The sequence below is a fragment of the Elephas maximus genome, chromosome 9 (assembly GCF_024166365.1).
Source record: "Elephas maximus indicus isolate mEleMax1 chromosome 9, mEleMax1 primary haplotype, whole genome shotgun sequence".
Taxonomy (NCBI): Eukaryota; Metazoa; Chordata; class Mammalia; order Proboscidea; family Elephantidae; genus Elephas; species Elephas maximus.
Window position 1 is genome coordinate 30,615,174 of NC_064827.1, and position 25,752 is coordinate 30,640,925.

At 35.7% G+C, this 25,752-nt stretch overlaps 1 protein-coding gene across 4 annotated transcripts in view; it reads left to right on the forward strand.

Annotated features, from left to right (window-relative positions):
• The window catches only part of FOCAD (focadhesin), a 307,707-nt gene that overhangs the window by 128,513 nt on the left and 153,442 nt on the right, over window positions 1-25,752 (forward strand). For all 4 annotated transcript variants that reach the window (XM_049896729.1, XM_049896728.1, XM_049896730.1 and 1 more), the window contains 4 exons: window positions 8,427-8,531; window positions 8,950-9,051; window positions 9,565-9,695; window positions 11,783-11,909. In XM_049896729.1, the coding sequence (XP_049752686.1) occupies window positions 8,427-8,531; window positions 8,950-9,051; window positions 9,565-9,695; window positions 11,783-11,909 (465 nt within the window). The remainder of the gene's footprint in view (window positions 1-8,426; window positions 8,532-8,949; window positions 9,052-9,564; window positions 9,696-11,782; window positions 11,910-25,752) is intronic.

The window sequence follows — 25,752 nt, forward strand, 5'->3', positions numbered from 1 at the left end:
ATTACAGGATGTGAAAATAGAAGCTTTGGTGGAGACCTTGAGATACTGAAGTGTGTTGTAAAACGGAAAACCCAGTAGAACTTGTAGAGTAGGAGGAATAAACCTAGATGGCAGAAAACCGCTACAGTTCTCAAACCCTTAGGTGTATCAAGGATATAGAAGTTAGGAAATGAGAGGAGAGGTGAAGAAAAAAGGAGGGAGGATTCATGGAGAAAGTTATTGGAGTGCTATGAGTCCCATGAGTGCCAACCCTTTGTCTCAAGCCCTGTGACAGGGGCTTCAAGTGGGAACTCCTCCCAACCCCCTCATCCTCGACCCAGCTTGATGTATATTCCTTGCAGTTGGGTGGGGAGAGGGGGCGGGGAGGTGGACAGGGAAGGATATAGTGGACTGATACCTGACTCTACCTGAAAAACCTAAAAGGTAAGTGATGAGCTAGCTAGCTGTTAGGATGGGGGACTTGTACTACAATGTAAGGGATTGGCTTGCGTGCCTGGAATTTGCTAAGGAAAAGACTTGTATTTCTTGTTGGCGGGGTGAGCAAGAGAACTACAGTTTAACTGTCTTAGGTCTCATATTATAGGGTTGCTTAGAGGGATATACAGGCCTCTGCTGAAAGAAGCAGGATTTCTAGGGACTGTGGAGCAAGTTAACCTGAAAAGAGCATCTCACTTGGACCAGGAGTCTAAAGAGAACTTCATCTTGCAGGTTTGGGCTGCTTGCCTTGTAACAGTAGGAGAATCCCTTTGGGCAATGTGAGCTGTAAAGGCACTCCTAGCCTAGCAGTGCTGGAGTGCTGACATTGCCCCCCAGGAAAGTCGGCCAGGTTCAGAGAAGGAGGGTGGAAGTTAAGCCTACCAGCATCAATTAAAGGTGTAAGGTTAAGGGAACCCCAGAGAATTCCTCAGACTATCACTACAGCCCTTTGCTGTAGAGATTCTGGATTTAATCGTGCTAATCTCATCAGCAGGGGAGTAAGAAATGTGTAGATGTTCTTAGATTTAGGCTTCTGTGGTCATTGAATGATGCTGAACCGTTTATTGTAGTAGAGATTGCTAGATGGTCGGTTCATTTCACACCTCCTTCTCTAGTTTTCACTTTTGTATTTTTTGTGCTTTGCTGAGTTCTCAAAATCCACTTTGGCCAACGCTTTTCTTGGTGACATTATATTGTCTTTATAATAATGGTGCATTGCTGAAATGTTGTGAGGCATGAAAGTAACTGCAGTAACCACAGTTACTTTTTGTGTCCCCTCCGCTCCCCCTTTTGAAACATCAGTGAAATTTCATTTAACTGGCATAGAAAGGAGGGTCCTTATATATATGTTTCTGTTGCTGGTGGAAAATTCTTGGTGTCTGTTTTAAAGTGCTCAGCGAGTGTTTGATGAGTTCTTAGTTATCTTTTGAAGCCAGGGAGGGTTCAGGCAATGGTCTGCAAAATTGTTGAAGGACATCCAGGAATCATTTTTGAAACAGTAGAAAAATGAAGAATCACGCATGCATGTAGGTTGTCTTAAATCAAACCCTCGCTGAAGCTTTAGTGACACATACTGTTCACGAAAGACTTAATACACTCCTCCTAATCGGATGAATTGTCTTGTTGTGCAAAAATTGTTATTACACTGTGTGTGAAACCAACCATGCTGCAGGGGGAAAAATTAAATCGCCTGACTGAGAGGTCACTTGTGAATAGTAACAAAAGATCTATTACTGTTATTAGAGACTCCGGAGGACATTCACCCTTTTATGGTCTTTCAACTGCTGGAATGAAATATTTTAGTGGTAAATGACACCCTTCTGGGAAATCCTTCTGAAGATTCATTCTCTGCTGTTTCTAGGTTAAAAAAAAAAAGCGAGGCGATTACTTTGTTCCTTTCAGATCACTTAAAAAATTTACCTCATTTGAGTTGGTATAATGACAGTTGCCTTTAAACGTTCCTCCTTACACCACTCGTAATCTGCGCCTGTTAGTACAACACTTTGTCTTTTGTAATGTCTCGTGGACACTTTATAATCTATGCAGCAGGGAAATTCATGAGAGCATGATTGCTCAGGGACCAAGGTGTATGTGGTTTATATCAAGATCTGGATTAAGCGCTTTAAGACATGAAATGAAAAGTCTATCTGCTTATTTTTCTAATTTTCTTTTAAGAGTCTTTGAGTGCAAATAAGGGGGATTATCTGAGTATATGTTTTAGTTCTGTGTGGCAACCTTGCTGAGCGGTAAACATTTTAAGAAATATTTTCAGAAGTGAATGAATAGCTATTGATCTGAGGTGAAGCTTTATAACACAGTTATTAAATTGGGAACCAGAGTTCCTTTCCGATGGATTACTTTCATTATAAAATGTCAATCCATTTGGTTATAGTTTATTACCACGCTGGAATTTTCTGCCTCTTTCCTGTTGTCCTATCTGTTTGAGATTAGTTTTTGTGGGCATAAGGTAGGAGTAGGAATACTTACTCTAGCAATTAATTTGGGTAAGATCTTGTTTAGTTCTGAAGTCAAATAACTGACTTTTTCCTCTTCCCATTATTTGATTACAGCTTTTTTTTTTTTTTTTCCTTTCTCTTTTAAACCTTCCTTATTTTATAGCCCGAAAGATATGGGACTGTTAGAGTGATGTGAACAGGCATATAAATTCTGTTGGATTTCTCAGTGCCTCCTTTTGTTACAGGTATTTTGATGGGTTCATTAAAACATATCTGTTGAAGTGGGGGTTGGGGAGAAGGAGGAATAGAGTAAGAGGAACACATTGTTAGTAGGAATAATACATAGATATTTGAGCTTCACCTGGAAATAAAAATAATTTTGCAAAATGGGAGATAGAAACCCTTTGTCAGGTTGCTAATGAGAGGCTTGACCTAGCTGCTGCTGTAGCAGCATCTTTGGGGATGTGGAGAGATGCAGAATGCCCTGTTGCTAGGCAACTCTCTTGGCTGCCTTTGGAGCAGGTTCATATGTGCTAAGAGCTGATGAATCCTCATGTCTGCTCTTTGAAACTGTTCAAAAGCCAATGAAGACATACCCAGACATTTAGCATTTACAAGTGCCTGAACCCTTCTTGCCATATCATTTACCCATTAAAAATTAAGTTGATCATTTAGCATGTGCTGAATAGTCCTCTGTTTTTCAAGGTGGACCAAGGTTTGAACTCTAATAAATATTTTTTCAAAAAGGGGCTCAATAAAGAAGATGACTTAGCTCCTATTGATACTAGTTAAGTCATTCTATATGAAAGCTTATTTTAAATCTGAATCCTTTATTTTTGTTTTCTGCAAAATTGATAAGTTGTTGGAGCCTGCCTCTTCAGGCCTTTTAGAAATATTTTACACTATTTGCATGCCTTGTTTAGCCCTAAACCATTATTTTTGAAGATATAGGAATCTGGAACCCAGAACTAATTTTATAGGAGTCCTGACTAACCATCCCTCCCACCAAAAAAAAAAAAAAAAAATTCTTAGATAGTAATCGTAAGACAAGCCACAGAACACAAAAGCCTAATAAGAAGCATCCTGTAAGATCCTACCAACCTCTAGTAATGTCTACTTCTCAGGGGTATTGTGAGGATTACAAGATCTTGCACATGAAAAACACTATAAAGTCCTCTCCAAGTGCTAATTTTTAAAGTGAATTTCAAGGGGTTGTCTCAATTCAACAGGAATTTTGTTACTGGATTATTAGCTATTAGTAGTCAGGTTTGTTAGTATTTTTATAAGAGATGATGGTAGTGGGACTTAGCCTGCACCTATTTATATTTTGGTTGCGTTAACCTTTGATTTTTCTCTTAGCATCACATAATCTGGTATAATATCAAACTATAGAAGGCACTCAATAAATGTTTATTGTTTAAAGAAATTTGTATAAACCTCCTGCATAGGTTATCTAAATTGAGTTGCTTTATTTCTTATAATATTGCAAAATATTTTAGAGATTCTAACTCTCTTTACGTCTGTATTCTCTCATCTCTAAAATGGAAATAATAATAGGACTCACCTCGTTAAATTCATCATGTGGTTTAAATTAGATAATCCTGGTGTATAATAAGTGCTCAATGAAAGTGATATATTATTATTTTGGTTGATTTTTACAGTTTCCTTTTATTCATTTTACCCCAAATTCTGATGATGATCATGCTTTTGACAGCCTGGTAACCTTTCCCCAACAGGTAAAATTTTCTGGTTTAAGTTAACTTGATCATACAGTGCTACCTTTAAGGAATTTTTTTTTTTTTGAGTGGTAGTCTTAATATTTATTTACAGCATTAAATAGCTACAGGATTAGAAAAACAAAATACTACAGGATCTATTTTACTGAATTTGAGAAGATAAGGAGGTTAGGAATCATTTATTCATCCTAAAAGCATTTTGTGTTGGGAACTGTAGATACAAGGGTGAATAAGATGTTATTCCTGCCTTTGTCATGGTAAAGAGACCAAGTGTGTGGGCTTTGGAGTTAAATTGCTTGAATCCAGTCTTCACTAAACCATATATTAGCTTGGTTACCTTGGGCAAATTATTTGACCTCCCTGAGGTTTAGTTTCGTCATTTGGAGCATGCTGATAATCATGATTTTCTAAAAAGTACTTAGGAGAGTGTTTATAGAAGCATTCAGTAAATATTAGCTGCTATTATTAGGAGAGTCACTACAAATTAAATGCTCAAGCTGAACTGGAGTAAGGCTAGAGTATCATATCACCATAGAAAGAAAACTACGTGGTAGGCAATTATTCTCGATACATTTCTTCCCTTGACCTTATTTGGTTCTCAAAGGCTAATCTTCAAGGCCCTAGAAAATTTATCTAGTTACAATGTTATGATATAAATGTAATTCAAACCTCAAAGGAATAAAGTTATACCATGTTTACCTTCCTTCTGATGTTGCTGCACACCTGCAGATTCCTTAGGACTGGAGAAAATCGTTAGTTTTTAGTACTTCTATGATGGACTGCTTTCCAAACGTTATTTAAAAAATAAGCAGATACCCTAAGTAGAAATGTCAGCTTATTGAGGAAGGTGGAATTAACTAATGCTCTAAAGCACAACAGTACATTGTGTCCTTTTCATAGAATAAATAATTTTTTAAAGTCTCTTTTATGGTAAAATATTAAAGGATGCATTTATGCTTCTGTTTCTGTGTACTATTTAAGCCGATTAGGTCTTTGTTATATAAAAATTCAAGCTTTATCTTTTTACTTGTAGCTTAACACATGCTTATTATCTTACCGCTGATTTTTAAATGGCAAACACTCCTGTGTACATAGAATTGAGTTCCATTTTTTCACAGGACAAAGTCTTAAGCAAAGATAGTTCAGCATTTATTTAATCTGAAGCTATGAATATAATAAGGATGAAGAAAGCACAGCTTGTAGTTCAGCTCTAGTTTTAGAAAACATCATTTTAAAAAGTTAAAGCAAGATATTGCTTTGGCTATTTGCCTCTCATTTCCTTTAGGTGATCATGTCTTGATTTATTTTCACTGGGATCTTTGATTGTTTTCTACTTTAAATTTTATTTTATTTATTTCATACTATTTTTAAAAAAAGTAGAATAGTTATAAACATTAATTGTATATTCTTGTCTCATCTAATTAAGATGAATGATAATGAAGCCCCTTTTTTATTTCTCATAATTTATCAGTAGATAGTATAAAAAAAAGAATTTTTTTTTTCTACTACTCATGATTTTCATTATAGAACTGTGTGAAAGATTGTGCTGTTTTCTGTGCACCCTCAGAAAATGTTGTCAGTGTGTGTGTTTTTCATGGAATATGGAGTTGAATTTTTATGTTTTGCTCTTTATATGCTTGACTCCAGGAAGATGCTGGTTTATGCCTCTCTGGCTTATTTTTTCCTTTTTTGTCCAATTATGGGGAGAAGTGTTTGCTTTCACTCTTCTGAAGTAGGATGGTGGATTACTGAGACATAGGTTCTCATCCTCATTCTGTCCCCAGTGAACTTTGCGATTCCTTTGGGCTTCAGTTTCATCAACTTCAGTAAAGTTGTTTGACTAAATAAACTGGACAAAGCCTCTTCTGACTCTTAAAAACTAATCCCTTCCTTCTACATCAGTTTATCAAGGACTTGAACCCTGAGAGAAGGGGAAATGTTGACTATTTTAAGTTTTATGAAAGCAGAAGGTCTTGAGACAGTGAATTGTAGGGCACTTACCAGCTTATTTTAAATTTAAGTTAGAGTCTGAGCATTCTCTTTTCAGTCTGAGCACCTTCTGGAGAGCAGAAGGTTTAAGAGCAGGAGAATCAAGAGCTGGTAATGACATCACATATACATATTCATGGAAAATATTTTTGGCATCAAGTTAAGTATGGGCTGGTGTTTTCCTAATAAACTATCCTCTTTTTTTCCCCCCACTCAATTGAGAATTTAATTTGGGCTCTAATAGTCTCAAGAGCTGTTTTCAGTCTAAGATTATTTACTGGAAAAGTTTCCCACTTTTCTTGATTCTGAACTGGTCAAAGAATAATAAACACCCTTATATACTTCTTTAGGGCCTAAGCTAATAAAAGAACTGTACCCTTAGGCATAGAGTACTTTGTCTCCTGACAATATAATTAAAACATTTGTTTGAAAGCCACATGGCTAACTCTACTGATTTGTAAAATGCCACTAAGTTTACTGATTCTTTCCTGGAACTAAGTATCTGTCAGAGTGTCTCGGTAGAAATCTTTCCCCAAAAGAGAAATTCATCGAGATATGTACAAGGCAATCTAAGATAACCTTTTGTTTTTAATTAAAATGGGAAATAAGAAGCCAATTCAAAAATTCGTCTTCCTTCATTTGCTCAAGGTGAGGGTGATGGAACTTCTGTTCTAATAGAACCCTAGCACTTGTTAAAAACATCATAAATTCTGGCTGTGTGCTGTGAGGCTGTAGTAATTACGGGCATGACTCATGGTCAGGCTCATTAATGAATTAATGTTTAACTGTCACTTTTTGGTGGTAGGGTTAAAAGGATTTTTTTCTCTCTTAAAATTGAATTAAAGTAGATGTCTTCTGAGCTTAGAAGGAGCAGACATTCTAAGATTAGCACAGACAGAGGAAATTTAACAAGTAATAGACAACAAATCTGTGATATGTAGCACATGGAAAATAAAATTTTATGGCACCACATTTGGTGCCGTCAGATACAGTGCCTTTCTCATAGTAGGTTTTCATTAAATTATTTTGAATTGAATTTTTTAACAACCTTCTTGAGATGTGATTCATATACCATACAGTTCATCCATTTAAAGTGTATAATTCAGTAACTTTTAGTATTTCACGGAGTTGTATGATCATCACTCCAGTCAATTTGAGAACATTTTCACTACCTCAAAAACAAACCCTATTCTCATTAGCAGTCACTCACGTTCCATTTTCTACCAGTCCCCCCAGCTCTAGGAGGAACTGAGACATGGACCCCAGCCCTAGGAAACCAGGAATCTACTTTCTGTCTCTATAGGTTTGCCTAGTCTGGATTCTATAGAAGTGGAATTCATATGCTATATGGCCTTTTGTGACTGGTTCTTTTCACTTAGCGCAATGGTTTCAGAGTTCATCCATGTTGTAGCATGTATCAGTACTTCATTTCTTTTTGTGGCCAAATAACATTCTATTGTATGTTGATGGACATTTGGGTTGTTTCAACTTTTTGGCTGTTGCAAATAATTACATCGTGATTATTCATGTACAAGTTTTTGTGTGGACATGTTTTCCACACACAGGAGTAGAATTGCTGGCCTATATGGTAATTCTATGTTCTTTTTCAATATTGTGTTGATTATTCAGAGTTCCTTGCAAATTCCATATAAATTTTAGTATTAGATGTCAGTTTCTGCAAAGAAGTCAGCTGGAATTTTGATAGGGATTATGTTGAATCTCTAAAATGGGAAATATTGTCATCATAATAATGTTGAGTCTTTTGACCCGGAATTAATTGCCCTTCTCCTTTTATTTTGTTATGCATAAGGATTGAATTGAGGACATGGAGGGAAATTTTTGTTGGCCCCTTTATAATAAACTGGTTTTAGTTATTGAGTATTTGAATCACATAGTTGAAAATTGCATTATGTGGAGTTATTTTATTGTTTACATATCTTAAGTATTGGCTGTCCAGTAGAACTGTAATCTTTTTGGGGAGGGGCAGAATACACCTTAACTACTTCTGTATTTTTCTGAGTTTATTTCATGGTTGTTTACAAAAAACACATTCTGATTGGTTTTTGAAAGCTCCTTATAAAAGAGATAGGATATGAGTAGTACTATGAAACTACTGTAGTCCTCTTATTTATGAACTTTGACATTCTCTGAGTCTTCTAATTCATGCATATTTATACAACTCGTTTGAAGAAAAAAAATATAGATTGCCTTATAGATCACTTTCTCTCAGATCAGTGCATAATTAATATGCTCTTTGAATTCATTTTAGGTTCCAAATCTGATTCCAGTTTTGATGTTCAAATTAGGAAGACCACTGGAACCTGCATTGTACAATGATATCTTGTATACTTTACCTTCTCTTGGTGTTCACAAGGTTCGTATACTAACCAATGTACTTGAGGGAAAAAGCAATAACATTTAATTCTGCTTGGGTTATATGAAATTTGAGGCCCTTAATTTTGCAGTGACCATTGCTTTCCTTATTGGGCCACATTTAATAGGTGATAATGTTTAAAGGCAAAAGGATTTGTTACATTATATATTAAGAATTAATTCTTTTAAATGCACTTAATATCCAAGTTTTCTCTTTGGCTGATATCTCAGATTAGGTCCTTATGCCCCCAAGATTGCTAGCTAGCCCCTCCCAAAGCTGTCCCCCACTGCAAAGATCAGAAGCAATGAGCTTCCATTTCAGTCTTTATTTATAGTAATGATTTTTAAAATGCTCTTGGTAACTTTAGAGTTGTCTGCGTTTACATTTATGAAACCAGATTTTCTTTAATATTTTCTAGGTGTGCATAGGACAGATTCTAAGAGTAATCCAACTGCTTGGAACAACCCCACAACTAAGAGCTGTCACTTTGCGCTTGTTAACATCTTTGTGGGAAAAGCAGGTAAGCTCAGATATACACTTGTGTGAGTATTGCTTCCACTAGGGAAAAATAATTTTGTCATTATGCGTGAAAGTGCTTTGATATAGTGATGTTAGTAAGTTAGTGGCATCAGTGATTGTATTGAGAAATTTCGATTTATTTGTGATGCTTTTGAGCTGTGTATACAGACAGTAGTGATTGATTCTCAGAGAGTGAAAACATAAAAAATCCGATTCTCTCATTCTGAAATTTATCTTTCCCTTTGTGTGAGAAAGTGATAGAAATATGGTTACAAGTGATTAGAGTCTTTGTAATTGGAGTGCAATTTACCCACGTTCTTCTTGTTTTATGAAATGAACAGTCCATGGATTCTCCAGCAATCATAACAGCATTCTTCTCTGCTGATTAGAAGAAATACATTCGAATTTGCAATGCAAATGTGAGATTTGGAAGTGAAAATGCCACATAAAAGTAAATAATGATTATTCAACTCAAGTTGGGAAGTTACCTTTTTTTGTGAAATTATCTTCATAGGATCGTGTCTATCCTGAACTGCAGCGGTTCATGGCCATGTCTGATGTGCCTTCTCTGTCTGTGGGAAAGGAGGTCCAGTGGGAGAAGCTGATAGCGAAAGCAGCATCGATTAGAGATATATGCAAGCAAAGGTAAGGTGCACTTAACCCTTGGGAATGTACATTGTGATGTATTATTTTGGGTTTGATTATTTTGTTGCCAGTAAGAAGCTAAGAAAGATAGTCTTAAGGAATGGTTACTGTCTTTTGGTTGATGATTGAGATGATAGATAGAGACTGGCAAAGGATATTTGAGTGAGAGTAAACTATTTTTTCAACTCAAGTTTTCTGATTGTAAAAGTTCATAGTATTGGGCAATAACTTTCAGAAGCAAGTACATCCTTCCATTTTACATCTAGTCTTATATCTTGGCTTATGGGATGTTTGTATCCTTTTCTGGGTGATAATTTAGTATTATAACAAAACATAGTATATTTTATACTTGTCTGCATATAAATCCCTGAAACCTAAGAAGTAGACTGTATTCATCAACTGGTCTTTATTATATTTGTCCTACATTATGCCTGATTCTTATAAAGGGTTTTAATAGGGAAGGCCTTATTTGTCACTCATTACATAGAAATATTAGGACTTAGAACAGTGAAGGGAATGATCTTAAATTTTTATGTATACTCTAAGCTTTTAGGAAGACATGAAGTATTATAGAGATGACTCTGCTGTTCTAATATAATAGATTAATAAGTGGGTAGGAAGTGACAAGACTGAAATAACACTTATCAAAGCTCCACCTTCCAGAATTTTTTGTATTGAGGGGGCACAGGGTGAAATAAAAGTGTTTAAAGGAGGAAATAGATTTGATGCATTTGAAGCAGTTGTGATTCTACTGTTCCATACGTTGCCCAAGCCACCGTATTGTACAGTGCCTGGGAGCATCAGTGTCACTTTTGTCAGTGACGACAGTGTGAATGATGCTTCTTGAAGTTATGCAGTGGGTTGGCCCAGATGGTGATAACATTCCTGTTTCAAGTAAAATCTTGGAGCAGAGTCCACAGGAGTCTAAGCTTAGCAGTTCTGTTTCTTTTCTAAGCTTTAGCCTTTAGCAACACAAAAATAACCTCAGCTCAAAAGTTACACACATATGGCCTGAGACCTGAGAGTTGGTATTCGCCTCTGGTGGTCGTCATGGAAAAGATTTTAGAGATGAAAGGGTGATTAGTTGACATTCTTATTTTGCATTTTAAAACTGAGGCTCAGGAGAGGCTAGATATCAGATCAGATCAGATCAGAGTACTCGTCTATTGATAACTTATTCAGTGTTCCTTTTAGTTGTCACCTCAAGATCTGCTGGGTTTTTCCGGTTTTAGAAAAGAGATTTCTGTTTGTGGGGCAGTGAAACAATAGGATCCAGTCAGGCCATTTTGTTAATTAGAGAAAAGTACTATATTATTGAGAGATAAAAGGGAATGTAGGAGACAGAGCTGAGAATTTCTTTATGAGTTAAAGGTATCCTGGGGATAGCATAAGTAAATGTCTGTGAAATAGAGAAGAGAGGAAGAAGAGGGGCACGAGTGAGTGAATCCAGCACCGTGCTGTCATGAGATAGGTGCTTGGTCACTGTAATTTGTATTATAGTGAAACCTCTGAGAACCGGAATTCAATGGGACTGCCTTCTTTTTCTGGGTCTCACAAATTTTCTGCCTTTGACATGGTGCAGTCTTATCACTTTTCTGTTAATCTCTATTAGTGGAAAATATATGAATTTTCCTTCTCTGACAGGTTTCTGTCTTACACATGTTCCAGCTTTTGCAGGCTGTACTGTATTTTTATTTTTTTTAAATCATGCTCATTATCCTCATCAGTGTCATCATTATTATGGCAGATGTAAGCACATAGGAGACCAGAGCTGTTAGTATCACTACTACCATAAATCATCCAGTGATGCCAAGTCCCTGCTTTTCTGGTCAGTATCTGGTCCCAGAGAAACCACTAGGCAGGAATAGCTCTATCATTACTAATAATCTTAAGAAGGTAAGTTGTCATTTCTCTTAACCATTATTATAGACTTGAGTTTTTCTCAATTCAGACAATAGGATGTGCAATTTGAGGAGAATAAAATTTGATAAAAGTGTCTTTTTTATGCATTTTCTTCAGACAAAAGACCTGGGAGTAGTAGTAATTCTTTGGTTTTAATTTTATTTTTAAATTGTTATTTCTTATAGACCGTATCAACATGGTGCCGATATGTTGGCAGCCATTTCTCAGGTGTTAAACGAATGCACTAAATCTGATCAAGCTACTCCGGCAGCATTGGTGTTACAAGGTCTTCATGCGCTCTGTCAAGCTGAGGTAGAATATTTTTGAATTGTTCTTGGATAATTTTGAAGAATATATTTTAAAAGGTGTAGTGCCTTCAAGGATGAATGATTAGATTTACGTAACTTAAAGTTTGAATGTTCATTCCCAGAAATTGTTGTTTGGAAGAGTGACGCAAGACTGTCTACTTTACAAGTTCTTTCTAGAGGGAACTCTTTTTTTTTTTTCCAATTGTACTTTAGGTGAAGATTTACAGAACAAACTACCTTCTCATTAAACTGTTAGTACATGTATTGTTTTGTGACATTGGTTAACAACCCCACGGGGTGTCAACACTCTCCCTTCTTGACCTTGGGTTCCCTATTACGAGCTCTCCTGCCTTCTAGTCCTTGCCCTTAGGCTGGTGTGCCCCTTTAGTCTTATTTTATTTTATGGGCCTGTCTAATCTTTGGATAAAGGGTGCATCTCAAGAGTGTCTAGAAAGGACTCTTGAACCATCTGATCATGTAGACTATCTCTAGAAGCTAAAGAATACCAGACTTCAGGCTTGTTCTTATTTATTTTTGTTAGGTTAAAAAGAAATTTAACCTTATAGGGGAACTTTTAAGGGCATTTGCTTCTTAGTTTTTTGATTAGAGAGCCTTAGAAAGAGATGAGTTGGGAAAATTGGCATGGGCTAGTGGCACTTTTAGAGACAGCAAAAAATATTGTTGGATTGAAGAACGGCAAAAGATCCTTTCATTCCTGGTGATTAGATTGGGTAGAATGGACCAGTGTTAGAACTGAGCTTTTAAATAATTTTCTGAACTTTGGACCACTCCTAGAATTACAATACAGTGGAGACAATCTTTACTGTTTTGGAGAAGTGTTGGAATTATACTAAAGATCATTCACCTAATCAAAATATTTGACACAGTGAACAGGGATACAAAGCTATTGTTTTTTAGTGCATGAGTCTGATTTGAAGAAAAGTAGAGTTGTCTTAAGGTTATGACTGATTTTAACAGTTGATGGTGATAAATATAATGGTATAATACTAGCAACTACCACAATGAATGTTTATATGCTTGTGGCCATGTGCTAAGAACTTTTCATACATGTTCCTCAACAACTCTACAGTGGTTTAGCACCATTTTACAGATGTGGAAAATGGAGCTCAGGGAGAGATTAGATATTTCACTCAGGATCTTGGTGACAATAAAGCTTGTGTTATTTTGGGTAAACACTTATTTCAACAGGTAGTGATCATCGTCACTGTTTAGGAAGTGATGTGTTCTGAGGACAGTGCTTTCATATCATGTGCCCAGTAGTTGTAAAAATTGTTACAACTTCACGGCAGAGCACTATTGCAGCACAGGAATGATACAAATAACTTAAGTTTTAATGCAAGCTTGGAAAGAAGAAAGAATTCTACATTTTCACTCCCCAAAGGTGACCATTATTATCAATTTTGGAGTATTTCTTTCTCATTATTTTTTCCAAATATGAATTAACTCATTTTTGAAATTAACTTTCTCCTCTTGATAAATAATAATTTAGTCTCACCATTTCTATAACTCCACTGTTTTCTACACCCATTCTTAGCTGTTATTCTAAGACTCTATGTTCTGTAGATGTTTATTACCCAGTGCTGTCGAGTCGATTATTAACTCATAAGAAATGCTCTGAGTATGGAGCTGACTTTTCTTATCCCATTTCTCCAAGGCATCATAGTTAACTGTGCTACTACTGGAGATATGAAAAATGTTGCCTGATATGGTAGCATCATGAACTTTGTCTTTAGGCAGTCCTAGGACTATACCTGATATATACCAGTCACTAGCTATATGTCCTTTAACTAGTTAACTTCTCTAAACCTCAGTGTCTTCAAATGAGGGTAAAATGACATTACACACATAGGCGACCTAGCATAATATCTGCTCTCTGAAAGTAAAATTTTCTCCTGACAAATTAGTGTGCAGTTGAAAGTACTTAATGCCATCTATCAAGGAGGTTCTAAATAGTTCTTTCAACTCTCTTCTAAAATTCAAATGATCTTTTTTTTTCTTCATATGGTATCCTATCTCTGCACCGATGGAGCTACTGCTGCTTCTTTGTGTACTTAAAGGAGACTGCTTGAGATTGTTGAGTAATTAGCCCCAAATCTGTTTCCCCAACCCAAACCACTACCCACAAAAATAATTTAAGTCACTATTATACCACACTTCCTTGCCTCTCACATTCCCTTGCCCATGCAAATCTCTTTTCCATTATGTTTCTTACGTGTCCCTCTTTCTCTTTGAATCTTATGAAATTGAAATCCCATACATTTTTTTTAACCAAGGCTTACTTTTAAAAATTTTAACTGAAATGTTGCAAATGAAACAAGAATCAATACATTGTCATTCCACCAATAGCCACTAGCCTCCTTAAATCCTTTTTGTTACAAGGGAGACGTTAGTAAATAATAAGGCAATACCAGCAATCAGTTAACTTCATTTTATTATAAAGAATGTTTTTTTCTTATCCCTTATTTTCCACTATCTTTCTTGTTTAGAGGATAAACCTAGTGTTTTACTGATTCTTGTTGGAGATGAATAAGTGTTATTACAGTGGTTTATTTATAGATATTACAAATGTCTTTAGTTGTAGAACTTGTTGAAACTGACTACATCACTGTTAATTTTGGTAATAAAAATGTTCTTTTTTTATGTATGGTAATGAATAGCTTTATGTTCATCTAAATAAGTAGAAATAATCTATTCCCACTTGATGTGCCTTGATGTTAGTAATATATCTTTGTGTTTTGTTTAAAGTCTTCCAAGCTTTGTATGTGTATGTGTTCATTATTTGTGAATCTGCTGCAGCTATGTCCTCTGATTCGTGTTAAAAGTTGTAAAATATACTTAATTCAGTGGCTCTTGCCAGGCCACATTTACTAATTTTGGGCAAATCTTTTGTTTTTTTTTACAGCATGCTATCCACGGAAGCTAGCATGCATTCTGTGAGGTCATTTATTTTGTCTTCTAATTGATATCATATGTGAAGCATTGATGGTAGCCAAGAGTTTCAAGAACAAAAATATTCAGCATAGTTATAAATCCATTTCCCAGCTGCTTTTGGTAGTGATTTATCTATACATTCCTCTTTAGATCATTGGCGATCAAATATAATTAAGAATACAGAAGCAAAGCCTAAAACAATGAAAACATCAGTAAGGATAAGAGAAGGAATTAAATAACAGTGTCTTTAAGAAATTATCTCAGTTGGAAAATCATCGAAAATTGGACTTTGCAGGGCTATCCCTTCTTTGCCTTTGTATCATAAGTAGAGCTATTTTACTTAAGGTTAACAGTGGACTCTTCATCTTTGAAAGTCATAATCATGAAATTTATTTGTTCTTGGTAGGATCAGATTATTGCCCCTTAATCATTTATTATGGTCACCAGTGAGATAGTAGAAGAATGGATTCTATCTAAATGCCACTCTGTCAAGGTGAATATTGTGTTTCCAATATGGGTTTCTTTGGTCCTACTTTTGGTAAACAAAAAATGAAGACAGAGAGTTCTGGGAATTTTGGCTGAATGTAAAAGTGAGGATGTAGTTTGGCAGAGTGCAATTGGAAAACAGAAACTTACTCTCTTTTATTTTTATTTGGAGGTAGTTATGGATTCACATGCAGTTGTAAGAAATAATACAGAGAGATCCTGTTTACCGAAAACATCTTACAAAGCTACAGTATAATCTCACAACTAAGATACTGATCCAGTCAAGATACAGAACATTTCCATTACCAAAAGGTCTTGCGTGTTGCCCTTTATGTCCACACCCACTTCCATACTTAACCTCCACCCCCTTTTTAACAAATAGAAACCATTAATCTTTTCATCATTTCTATAATTTTGTCATTTCAAGAATGTTATGTAAATGGAATCATATGGTGTGTAACCTTTTAGGATTATTATTATTATTATTTTTATCCTTAACAATATTGGTATGTTGAGTTGGGATTTCCCAAATTCCTTTTTAGGGCTGAATTACTTAAAAAAATAAGAGCTAATATTTCTTGGGTACCCACTGTGAGTTTGGACATTCTATGACATAACGGATTATTAGACTTCCTTTTATTATTAATTTTTTCTGTGAACGTGACGTTTGAACTCTTTTCCCATCCCATTTCCTTCATGATTCGTTGATGCATAAAACTTTATATTATTTAGGCTCTGTCTAAAGATTCTAATGAAAAAGAGGTTTTGAGTTACAATAGATTCATTTTAAGGTTTCTACCAATTATGTTTTATATTTTAAAGGTATGTCGAAGTGTTTTTATCTCACTTGTAAAGATATTAGGTTTTTATAATGTCATTTTGTGTTTGGATAATGAAAAAAACTTAATATCCCTCATCAACCATTCAGAAAACCATTTTCACTGTTCAGTATCCCTTTCCATTTTATTTTCTTTACACACATACACACATTTAGCAAGGTTGACATCTTTATTTGCTTTACATTTTGCTATATTTTATAATATAGAAAAATATATATTACAAAAATATATTTTATAAAATATATATTGTATGTTGCTGTATATTTTAATGTTCCGTTATTTTCTATTCAGTGAATGAATCCAATCAAATGTGCAATTTTAATTGGATTTTGTAAATTGCCTCCTATTTTTCTCTTTTTGTAAATAATATTCTAAGAAGTAATTACATATGCAATGTTTTTCCATTCTTTTGGATTTTCTTAGACTAGATATTTTGGGCTTTTAAAGATATTTCTGTGATCTTAGTAAATATTTCATTTATTTGTTGGTGGTAACTTTCCATGTTCACCTGATTATAAGAGGTAGAAAAGTACGTGGCCAATTATGGAGTGTAGCAATTTGTACCCTCGTTTATAGTGGCATTTGCTACTAGCAAGAACAGTTCAGTTGTGTTGTTTAGTCCAGGGAAGCACTGCTTCTTGTTATTACCATTCTGCTTGTTACCAGGAGCCCAGAATCCCTTATGTCCAAAGATTACAAACTGTCCTAAAGGAATGAAAAAGTCTAAGCTGAATGTTCTTTCCTCACAATGAATTTGCTCCATGGAGGTTTAGCTTTGGGGCTTTAGAAATTTTTGAATAAAAGAGGGGGATGATGAATTAATTCATTATAGACTTTTAAGCAGATATAAAAAAGTTAAATTGTTTTGATTAGTTTTTTTTTAAGTCATTTACGTACTGTTTTTATGAGTGCTTTAAAAAGATGATTTTGAAGTTCATCTTTTTGGCCAGAGAACTTATTTAAATCCTTAATCCTGCTTTCTTTTTGCTTTTATTTGACACCTTTTTTTTAACTAGAAGATTGTCTTTTTTTTTTTTAAAACTGTAGAAGTATATGAGTTTATGGTTGTAGGTATAGAAGGGGTACTATTTATCTGATAATCTCCTAAAAGTTCTTGCTTGTTCCACAAGATGTTCGAATAGCAGGGCTGGTAGCCTTTCAGAATTGTTCTACCAAGTTGTCATTTATTCATTCTCTGCTGAACAGAGGTAGTGAGGGGAACAAGGGAAAATAAGGGTGGTGCGGCTTGCCCCTCCAGCCTGGTTCCTGCAACAACAAAAACTTGCGAAGATTCCCTAGATAGAACACAAAAAACATTAACCTAAAAAAAATAATAAAATTGGTAAACTTGAGCTAGGTACTATGTAAGACTTTCTGGAAATAAAGATTTATGAGGTATTTTTGGCCTTGTAGGAGCTCATACTATATCAGACAATGTTCCGTTGCTATTTATAAGGTTTTCACCGGCTAATGCTTTTCAGAAGTAGACTGCTGGGTCCTTCTTCCTCGTTGGCTTGATGAAAGTGAAGAGGACTTGAAGCACTTACTAATGAAGATCAAAGACCACAGCCTTCAGTATGGATTGCACCTCAACATAAAAAAACAAAAATCCTCACAACTGGACCAATGAGCAACATCATGATAAACGGAGAAAAGATTGAAGTTGTCAAGGATTTCATTTTAGTTGAATCCACAATCAACAGCCATGGAAGCAGCCATCGAGAAATTGGAGGACACATTGCATTGGGTAAATCTGCTGCAAAGGACCTCTTTAAAGTGTTGAAGAGCAAAGATGTCACCCTGAAGACTAAGGTGCGCCTGACCCAAGCCATGGTATTTTCAATGGCATCATATGCATGTGAAAGCTGGACAATGAATAAGGAAGACTGAAGAAGACTTGAGCCTTTGAATTGTGGTGTTGGTGAAGAATATTGAATATCCCATGGACTGCCAAAAGGACAAACAAATTTGTCTTGGAAGAAGTATGGCCAGAATGCTCCTTAGAGGCAAGGATGGCGAGACTGCATCTTACATACTTTGGACATGTTGTCAGGAGGGATCAGTCCCTGGAGAAGGACATCATGCTTGGCAGAGTACAGGGTCAGCGGAAAAGAGGAAGCCCCTCAACAAGGTTTATTGACACAGGGGCTGCAACAATGAGCTCAAGCATAACAATGATTGTAAAGATGGCTCAGGATCCAGCAGTGTTTCATTCTGTTGTGCATAGTGTCGCTATGAGTTGGAACCGACTCGACGGCACCTAACAACAACAACAGGAGCTCACAGTCTAGTAGAGGAGAACATTGTGTTATGTGCACTAAATGTACTTGAAATTCAGAAATAGTGCAGAGGAGAGATAACACATCAAAGGAGTACTTCCCTAAAACTTAACCAGCAATCCCATGTGACAGGAAAAAAATATTTAGGGCTAGAAGGAGAGAGGCTTAACGGCTCACTTTTACCTTTCTTTTTTTTAAAGAGTTCTTTATTGTGATATAATGCACATACCATACAGTTCACCTGTTTATGATGTATAATTCAATGGTTTTTTGTATATTTACAGAGTGTTGTGTCTATCACTATAATAAATTTTTGAACATTTTCATTATCCCAAAAATAAACACCACACCTGTTAGCCATTACTCCAAATGCCCCTATCCTCCAAGCCCTAGGCAACTACTAATCTACTTTCTGTTTCTATAATTTGTCTACTCTGGAGATTTAATATAAATGGAATCATACAATATATGGTCTTTTGTGACTGACTTCTTTTACTTAGCATAATATTTTCAGGGTTCATCTGTGTTATAGCACCTATCAGTACTTAATTCTTTTTATAATCAAATAGTATTCCATTGTATGAAGATACACATTATATCTATCTTTTCATCATCATCAGTTGACAGACATTAGGGTTGTTTCCAGCTTTTGGAATAATACTACTACAAACATTTGTGTACAAGTTTTTATATGGACCAATGTTTTCATTTTTCTTCAGTATATATCTAGGAGTGGAATTGCAGGATCATATGATAACTTTATGTTTAACTCTTTTTAGAATTGCCAGCCAGACTGTTTTCCAGAGTGGCTACACTGTTTTACATTCCTACCAACTTGGTTTCTTCCTCCAGATCTCCCCAAATAACGCAGATACTCCTGCATAGGCATTACCACTGAAACATTATTAACTGTTGCCTTAATTCTTATTTAAAACTAAAGTATCAATTATGTGCGTGGTCACTTAAGAGTAAGAATACGATAGCCATGTAGGAGGGTTGCCAGGAAAGGGGAGCTGCCTTGGCTAATTGCTTCTTTCTAACCTTTTCTGGGGCATTTTTGCCTTTCCACTAAAAATTACTTCATCATCTGTATTTGCTTGATTGCCAGTGCTTGTCTTAATGGATGCTGTCTTTGACCGGTAATCAATAACAGACCTGAGTGGTTTATTGCTTATACTAAGGATGTTTGTCTTTATATAAAAAAGCCACTAACATTGATATAAATTGGTATAAAAACTTATGACCTTTTTGTTTGATTATCACAGGATTAATACTTTTAATTAATTACCAGTATTAATTAAAAGTAAGAATAGAGGTATCTATCCTCTTGCTAGGACAGAAAGATCTTGCAGTACCTTACCTCCTTTCCAACATGGCAATGGTCACTTGTTGCTAAGGAGCAGTTAGCAGCTTCCTTTAGATGAGTGTGTGCTCTTGAATTTGCTGCAGTTCCTGGGCTTCTAGATTTACATCATTTGTGATCCAGGTAGCTCTCAGAAGTGTGTCCTTTATTTTAGTTTTACAAACAATTTCATATAAGTGATCTTTGTAACTTTACTCCCCTTTATCTTCCCAAACCCCCATGTGAAGCAGGTGATAGTATACCTTTTTTAAGACTAAGAAAATGATTTTTTTTTTTTTAAATGATAGGGAGGGGTAAAGTGAATTTTCTGAGCTTGTTAGTGGAATAGCTGGGTCTTAAACACAGGTTCAAAAAATTAAAATATCTAGAATTTAAACTTTAAGGACCCTAGAATAAAACATAGGAGAGTATCTTTGCAACCTGGGGGAAGGCTAATGGTTCCCAGACTTTATTCAGAATTACCAGGCAAGCTTTTAAATATCCTGATGCCCAGGTCACACTTTATACTGACTGGTAGCCAGCTGTCAGTATTTTTTTAAGATGCCCCAGTAATTCTAATGTTTAACAAAGTTTAGGAGTCATTGGATTTGGAAAACGTTTTATGAACAGAGCACAAAAAGTATTAACCATAAATGAAAAAAAAAAAGTGAACTGGACTTCATCAAACTTTAATAATTTTATTCATCAAAAGACAGTCATTAGAAAAATAAAAAGGCATGCCACAGACTGAGAGAAATAATTCACAATGATACATATATCTGACAAAGGACTCATATCCAGATTACATAAAGAACTTCTATAAACTAGTAATAAAAAGATAAGCAACCCAATTAAAAATAGGCAAAAGATTTAGATAGAAACTTCACAAAAGAGATTATATGATTAACCAGTAAACACATACAAAAAAGGTCAACATGGTTAATTACTGGGAAATTATACACCATCAGAATCACTAAAAAAGGCAGGCAGCACCAAATACTGAAGAAGATATGAAAATTTTGGATTACTTGTATGTTGTTGGCAGGAATGTAAAATGGTACAACCACTGTGGAAAACTATTTGGCAGTTTTTTATAAAGATAAGCATCAACCTACTTTATGATCTGGCAATTTCATTCATGTATTTACCTAAGTAAATGAAAACATGTCCACAAAAATATTTTTCAAAAATGTTAATTGCGGCCTCTTTAGTGTTACCAAAATTTGGAAACAACCCAAATGTGAATGGCTAAACAAACTGTGGTATATTTATATAATGAAACACTATTCAGCAAAAAAAAAAAGGAGCAGACTACTGCTACTTGCAAAAATATGGATGAATCTCAAAAAAATCCTCAGCGAAAGAAGCCAGACACAAAAGTTTCCATACTGTATGGTTCCATTTTTATGAAATTCAACGATAGGCAAAACTAATCTATTCTGGAAGAAATCAGAATAGTGATTGACCTGGGGTTGTGGTGGGGAGGGAGATAGACTGGAAAGGAACATGGGGAAACTAGGCAGTGGCCTATATCTGCCCAGTCCAACATAGTCATTAGCCACATGTGGTTAGTGAGCATTTGAACTATAGCTAATCCTAATTGTGATGTGCCTTATTATGAAGAAACAAAAAGGAATGTAAAATATCTAGAAAATACCTCATTGATAGTATTTTAAAATTGATTGCATGTTAAAATACTATTTTGGATATATTAAGTTAAATGGAATATGTTATTAAAATTAATTTCACCTGTTTCTTTTTGTAATGTGGCTACTAGAAATTTTTAAATTACGTATTGTTATGGATTGAGTTGTGTCCCCCCAAAATGTGTGTCAACTTGGCTAGGCCATGATTCCCAGAATTGTGTGATTGCCCACCATCTTGTCATCTGATGTGATTTCCCTATGTGTTGTAAATCCTACCTCTATGATGTTAGAGGCAGTTATGTTAATTAGGTAGGACTCAATCAACAAAAGTAGATTGTATTGAGTCAATCTCTTTTGAGATATAAAAGAGAGAAGAGAAGCCAGCAGAGAGACAGGGGGGCCTCATACTACCAAGAAAGTGCTGAAAGCAGAGCATGTCCTTTGGAAGTGGGGTTCCTGCATGGAGAAGCTCATAGGCCAAGGGAAGATTGATCACAAGGACCTTCCCCCAGAGCCATCAGAGAAGAAAGCCTTCCCCTGGAGCTGGTGCCCTGAATTCGGACTTCCGGGCTACTAGACTGTGAGAGAACAAACTTCCGTTTGTTAAAGTCACCGCTTGTGGTATTTCTGTTATAGCAGACTAGATAACTAAGACACGTATGTAGCTCACATGATATTTCCATGAACAGCACTGATTGTGGTGGATATATATGTTAGTCAGAATTCATCAAACTGTACATGCAGGATCTATGGTTTTGTCTGTGTTCTTATACTTTAATAAAACTAAACTATAAAAGCTACATTTTTCATGCCAGTTACTACATTTGGCATTTGGCAAACATTCAGTCCTGTATTAAACTTCACAATAACCTTGTAGATAGGTGTTACTTACTGATGAGTTTTGAAAGTCTAGGTAGCATAACCAAGTTGACACAGAAGTATGTGCCACAGAGATTTGAGTCCTTTTTGACTTAGCTATAATTCTTGTGCTTTTCCCACACTAATTATGTTGCCTTAATCATGATAAGAGTGTGAAGGGTCTTTGGGGAGAGTTTAAGTTTTGCTCCTTCAGCCATTGATTTCTCAACCTGTGCTCTGAGCAGCCGTGAGTAAGTCATAACATTTCGAAAAGATAATTCTGTAGCTGCATAGGAATCAAGTTACATTGCTACTGATGCTTTCAGAAGACAAAGAACTTCCAGCCTCAACAAATACCCATAATTGGGGGAGATACAACTTATGGCATGTATAGAAGTGAAAACTAGTACATCATACTGAAAAAGGTGCCCTTTTACTTTCAACATGTCTCTCTGAAGTCTCGAGATGGGAACATGAGGCAGTGCTACCCCTCCTTTTTCTGAATCAGCTGTGAGTCTGTTGTAGCAAAAATTAATAGGCGTTGCAGGATCATGAAGAAAAGCTCTTTCATCTCACCCAGCTCCAAGAGGGTGTTATGTTTTCAAAGCCGAGTATTGTACAATTGAGCAATAGATAAGGAGGGGAAAGGCCTTTCCTGGGGATTCTTGACCGCTGGAAGAGTTCACTTCAGGCCATTTGTCACAGCAGTGATTTCCCCGGAAATACTCTGTGCCAACGTTATGTTTTGGCTATTTTATCCTCTTTTATTTTTTTATTTTCTGAAATCAAGGGGAAGGTAGTTGTCCTTGCCCTCTCCCATCATCCCCATTCTTTGTTTAGGGACTCCTTCGGAGCACCATGGGGTAGGAGCAATTTTCAATGGAACTCAGCAGGTTTAGGTTTTAGGGAGTTAGTGTGCTATAAAAATGGTCAATAGAAATCCTGTATTTTGTTTAAGCATTTTTTAGCGTGATAAATATAATTTAATATGGAAATGTGACCCATTGTCCCACGGCAGGTTTTCCCAGCTGTGTACAGTAAGGATTCTGTCGCCTACTGTGGATTCACTATTTATTACACTCTGGAACCTCTTTTGTGGTTCTTGGGTTTTGTTTGTGGGGACATTTAAAAGTTATTGCTTGTCCAGCCTTGTAGAGGAGTTGATTAAGTTTAATTTGCTATGCATTAGAGAATGAAGTTGCTGGTCTTTTTGAACTGAGCTCTAGTTTATTTGTAGTTGGGGCCTGTTTTTTAATGCCTTAGTTCTTCCTGGGGGTGAAAACTCTTTTTGTACATTTGTTGAATCTATTTCCATGCTGAGCTTTTTATATACTACACAATGACTCTTTGCTGTTGAAAGTTGTAGTTTGACCTTATTTTTAACTTTAAAAGGACAACAGGAACTTGCCTTCCATTAAACATTTGTGGATATTATAACATTTACTTTGTCACCCGGCAAGTAGAGTTTTAAATATGGGTTTTCATTTTCAAAATAAAATTATAACTGGTGTGTTTGTATAAAAAAAACCTTTTGCTCTCAAATCATTTCCGATTCATACACATAAGGCATGTGTGAAACGTGTGGGAAATAAAAATACTGTTTTTTTTTTTTTTTTAAGTAGAAAAGAATTGAGCTTCCTGTTATTCTTTAATTAGTTTTTTTGATTTTTTTTTAAAGAAATCATTTGGAGATCATGTGAAGTTGAGTGTTGTGTCAAAAGTGACAATAAGGTATTTATACATTGGGGTCTTGAATTTTTACCACTTCCTGCTTCTTACTTCTGTCCTTTACTCCCCTTTCCTCTGCTATCTTTCCTTGACCATTCCCAGATTTGTTATGACCTTTAAGACACTTTACTCTGAAACTTTGGACTCTAAGCTTTTTGAAGTGACAATGTTTAGGAATTCCCTCTGCACTTTATTTAAATCCAGTTTTTTTTTCTTGTTGTTATTTATTTTGTGTTTAAAGAATTTTAGCCTGAATAGTTTTCTCACTTGAATTGAAATTGTAGTTTCTGAGGTTGATTAGCTGCTGTGAGTAGTCTGTGACCGAACATGAGCACTGTTCAGGGTGTCTAGCTGAGAGCTTCCGCTCTCAGTCACAAACCCAGGGCATTCTTTAAAAGATCAAACGAGTTGGACACTGGGAGGTTTTTAATGATGCCAGTTAACATCAGAGGAGCTTGGCTCAGTAGTTGCAAATTGTGCTCATCTGAATAAATGCCACTGAGCTGGAAATAATGACTTGACTAAAATGATGCTATTTGTATGCCATTCTGCCATTTCAGTGAATAAAATATGTTGGTTTAAGCTCATACAAGGGGTGGGTTTTTCTTTGGGGGGTAAATGGGGACATGGGGTGTAGAGAGGGAATCACTAAAGGAGGGCAGTAGACTAAATGGCATTGATGTTTTGAAAAGCTTTTGGATTTTGAGATCTGATTGAAAGCAGCATTTTAGTACCTTCCAAGAAATTAGTGGGTCTATTTTTAAAATCATTTTATTCAGCATATATCCCTAAGTGACCTAGGATTAAGCTTTTATCAAAAATGGCATTGTTATCTGTGACGCTTAAACTCATTTCTGTGCTATGTAAATATGTCTGTAGGAACAGGAATATCTTATCCTCTCCTTGCCTGGGATAAGATATCACTGAGGCTCATTTCTAGAAACGCTGGGGTTTCCAGGTCGGATTTTACTTTGATTGATGACTAAAATCATGTATATTGTTGATGTTGATGAAAGGAAGTTAACTTACTTAAGAGGTATTTGGAATTAAGGCAGCAGGACTTTGATAAGTCTTTGCGTAATTAGAAAATTACTCAGAATCCCTCTCTTGCATGCATGTGAACCTAGAAGCAGTAAAAAAGCTAACATATGCATTCCCTTTTAAAAGTTGGTTCGTTTTTAAGTTTGAGAGACTTTTCATATGTGGCAGAAAAGCATTTCTTAGTCTGTGGACTGTACTGTTAGATGGATGTTATCCTAAAGCCTTTTTCATCCTGAGTATACATTAGTTATCTCTTCTGATTTAAATGACTTTATACCATATAGGCCTTATTGTCTAGTTTTTCAGCTTTCTTAAATGCTGGGCTTAATTCTTCTCACAATAACACGGTGGAATGTATTATTCCCTAGGTACTAAATTCAGCAGTAGTGAATAAGATGTCCTTGGGGATAACATTCTTTTTACTTCAGAGCCATGGTACACTGCCTGTACTTATGTAAATGGTCATTTGAGCAATTTACTTGCTTAAACAATTGTCAGGACCATAAGACTTTGATCTGAAATCTTAGAAATAGAAATATAGGTCAAACAAAAGGATGTCATTGTACCAGTTTCATTTATGTTACCCTTATAACTTCAGTCAAAGTTCATTTCCTTCTCTTTCATTTGCTTGACTTAGCTGCTTGGCTTGACTTACCCTATCCAAATTATGAACTTC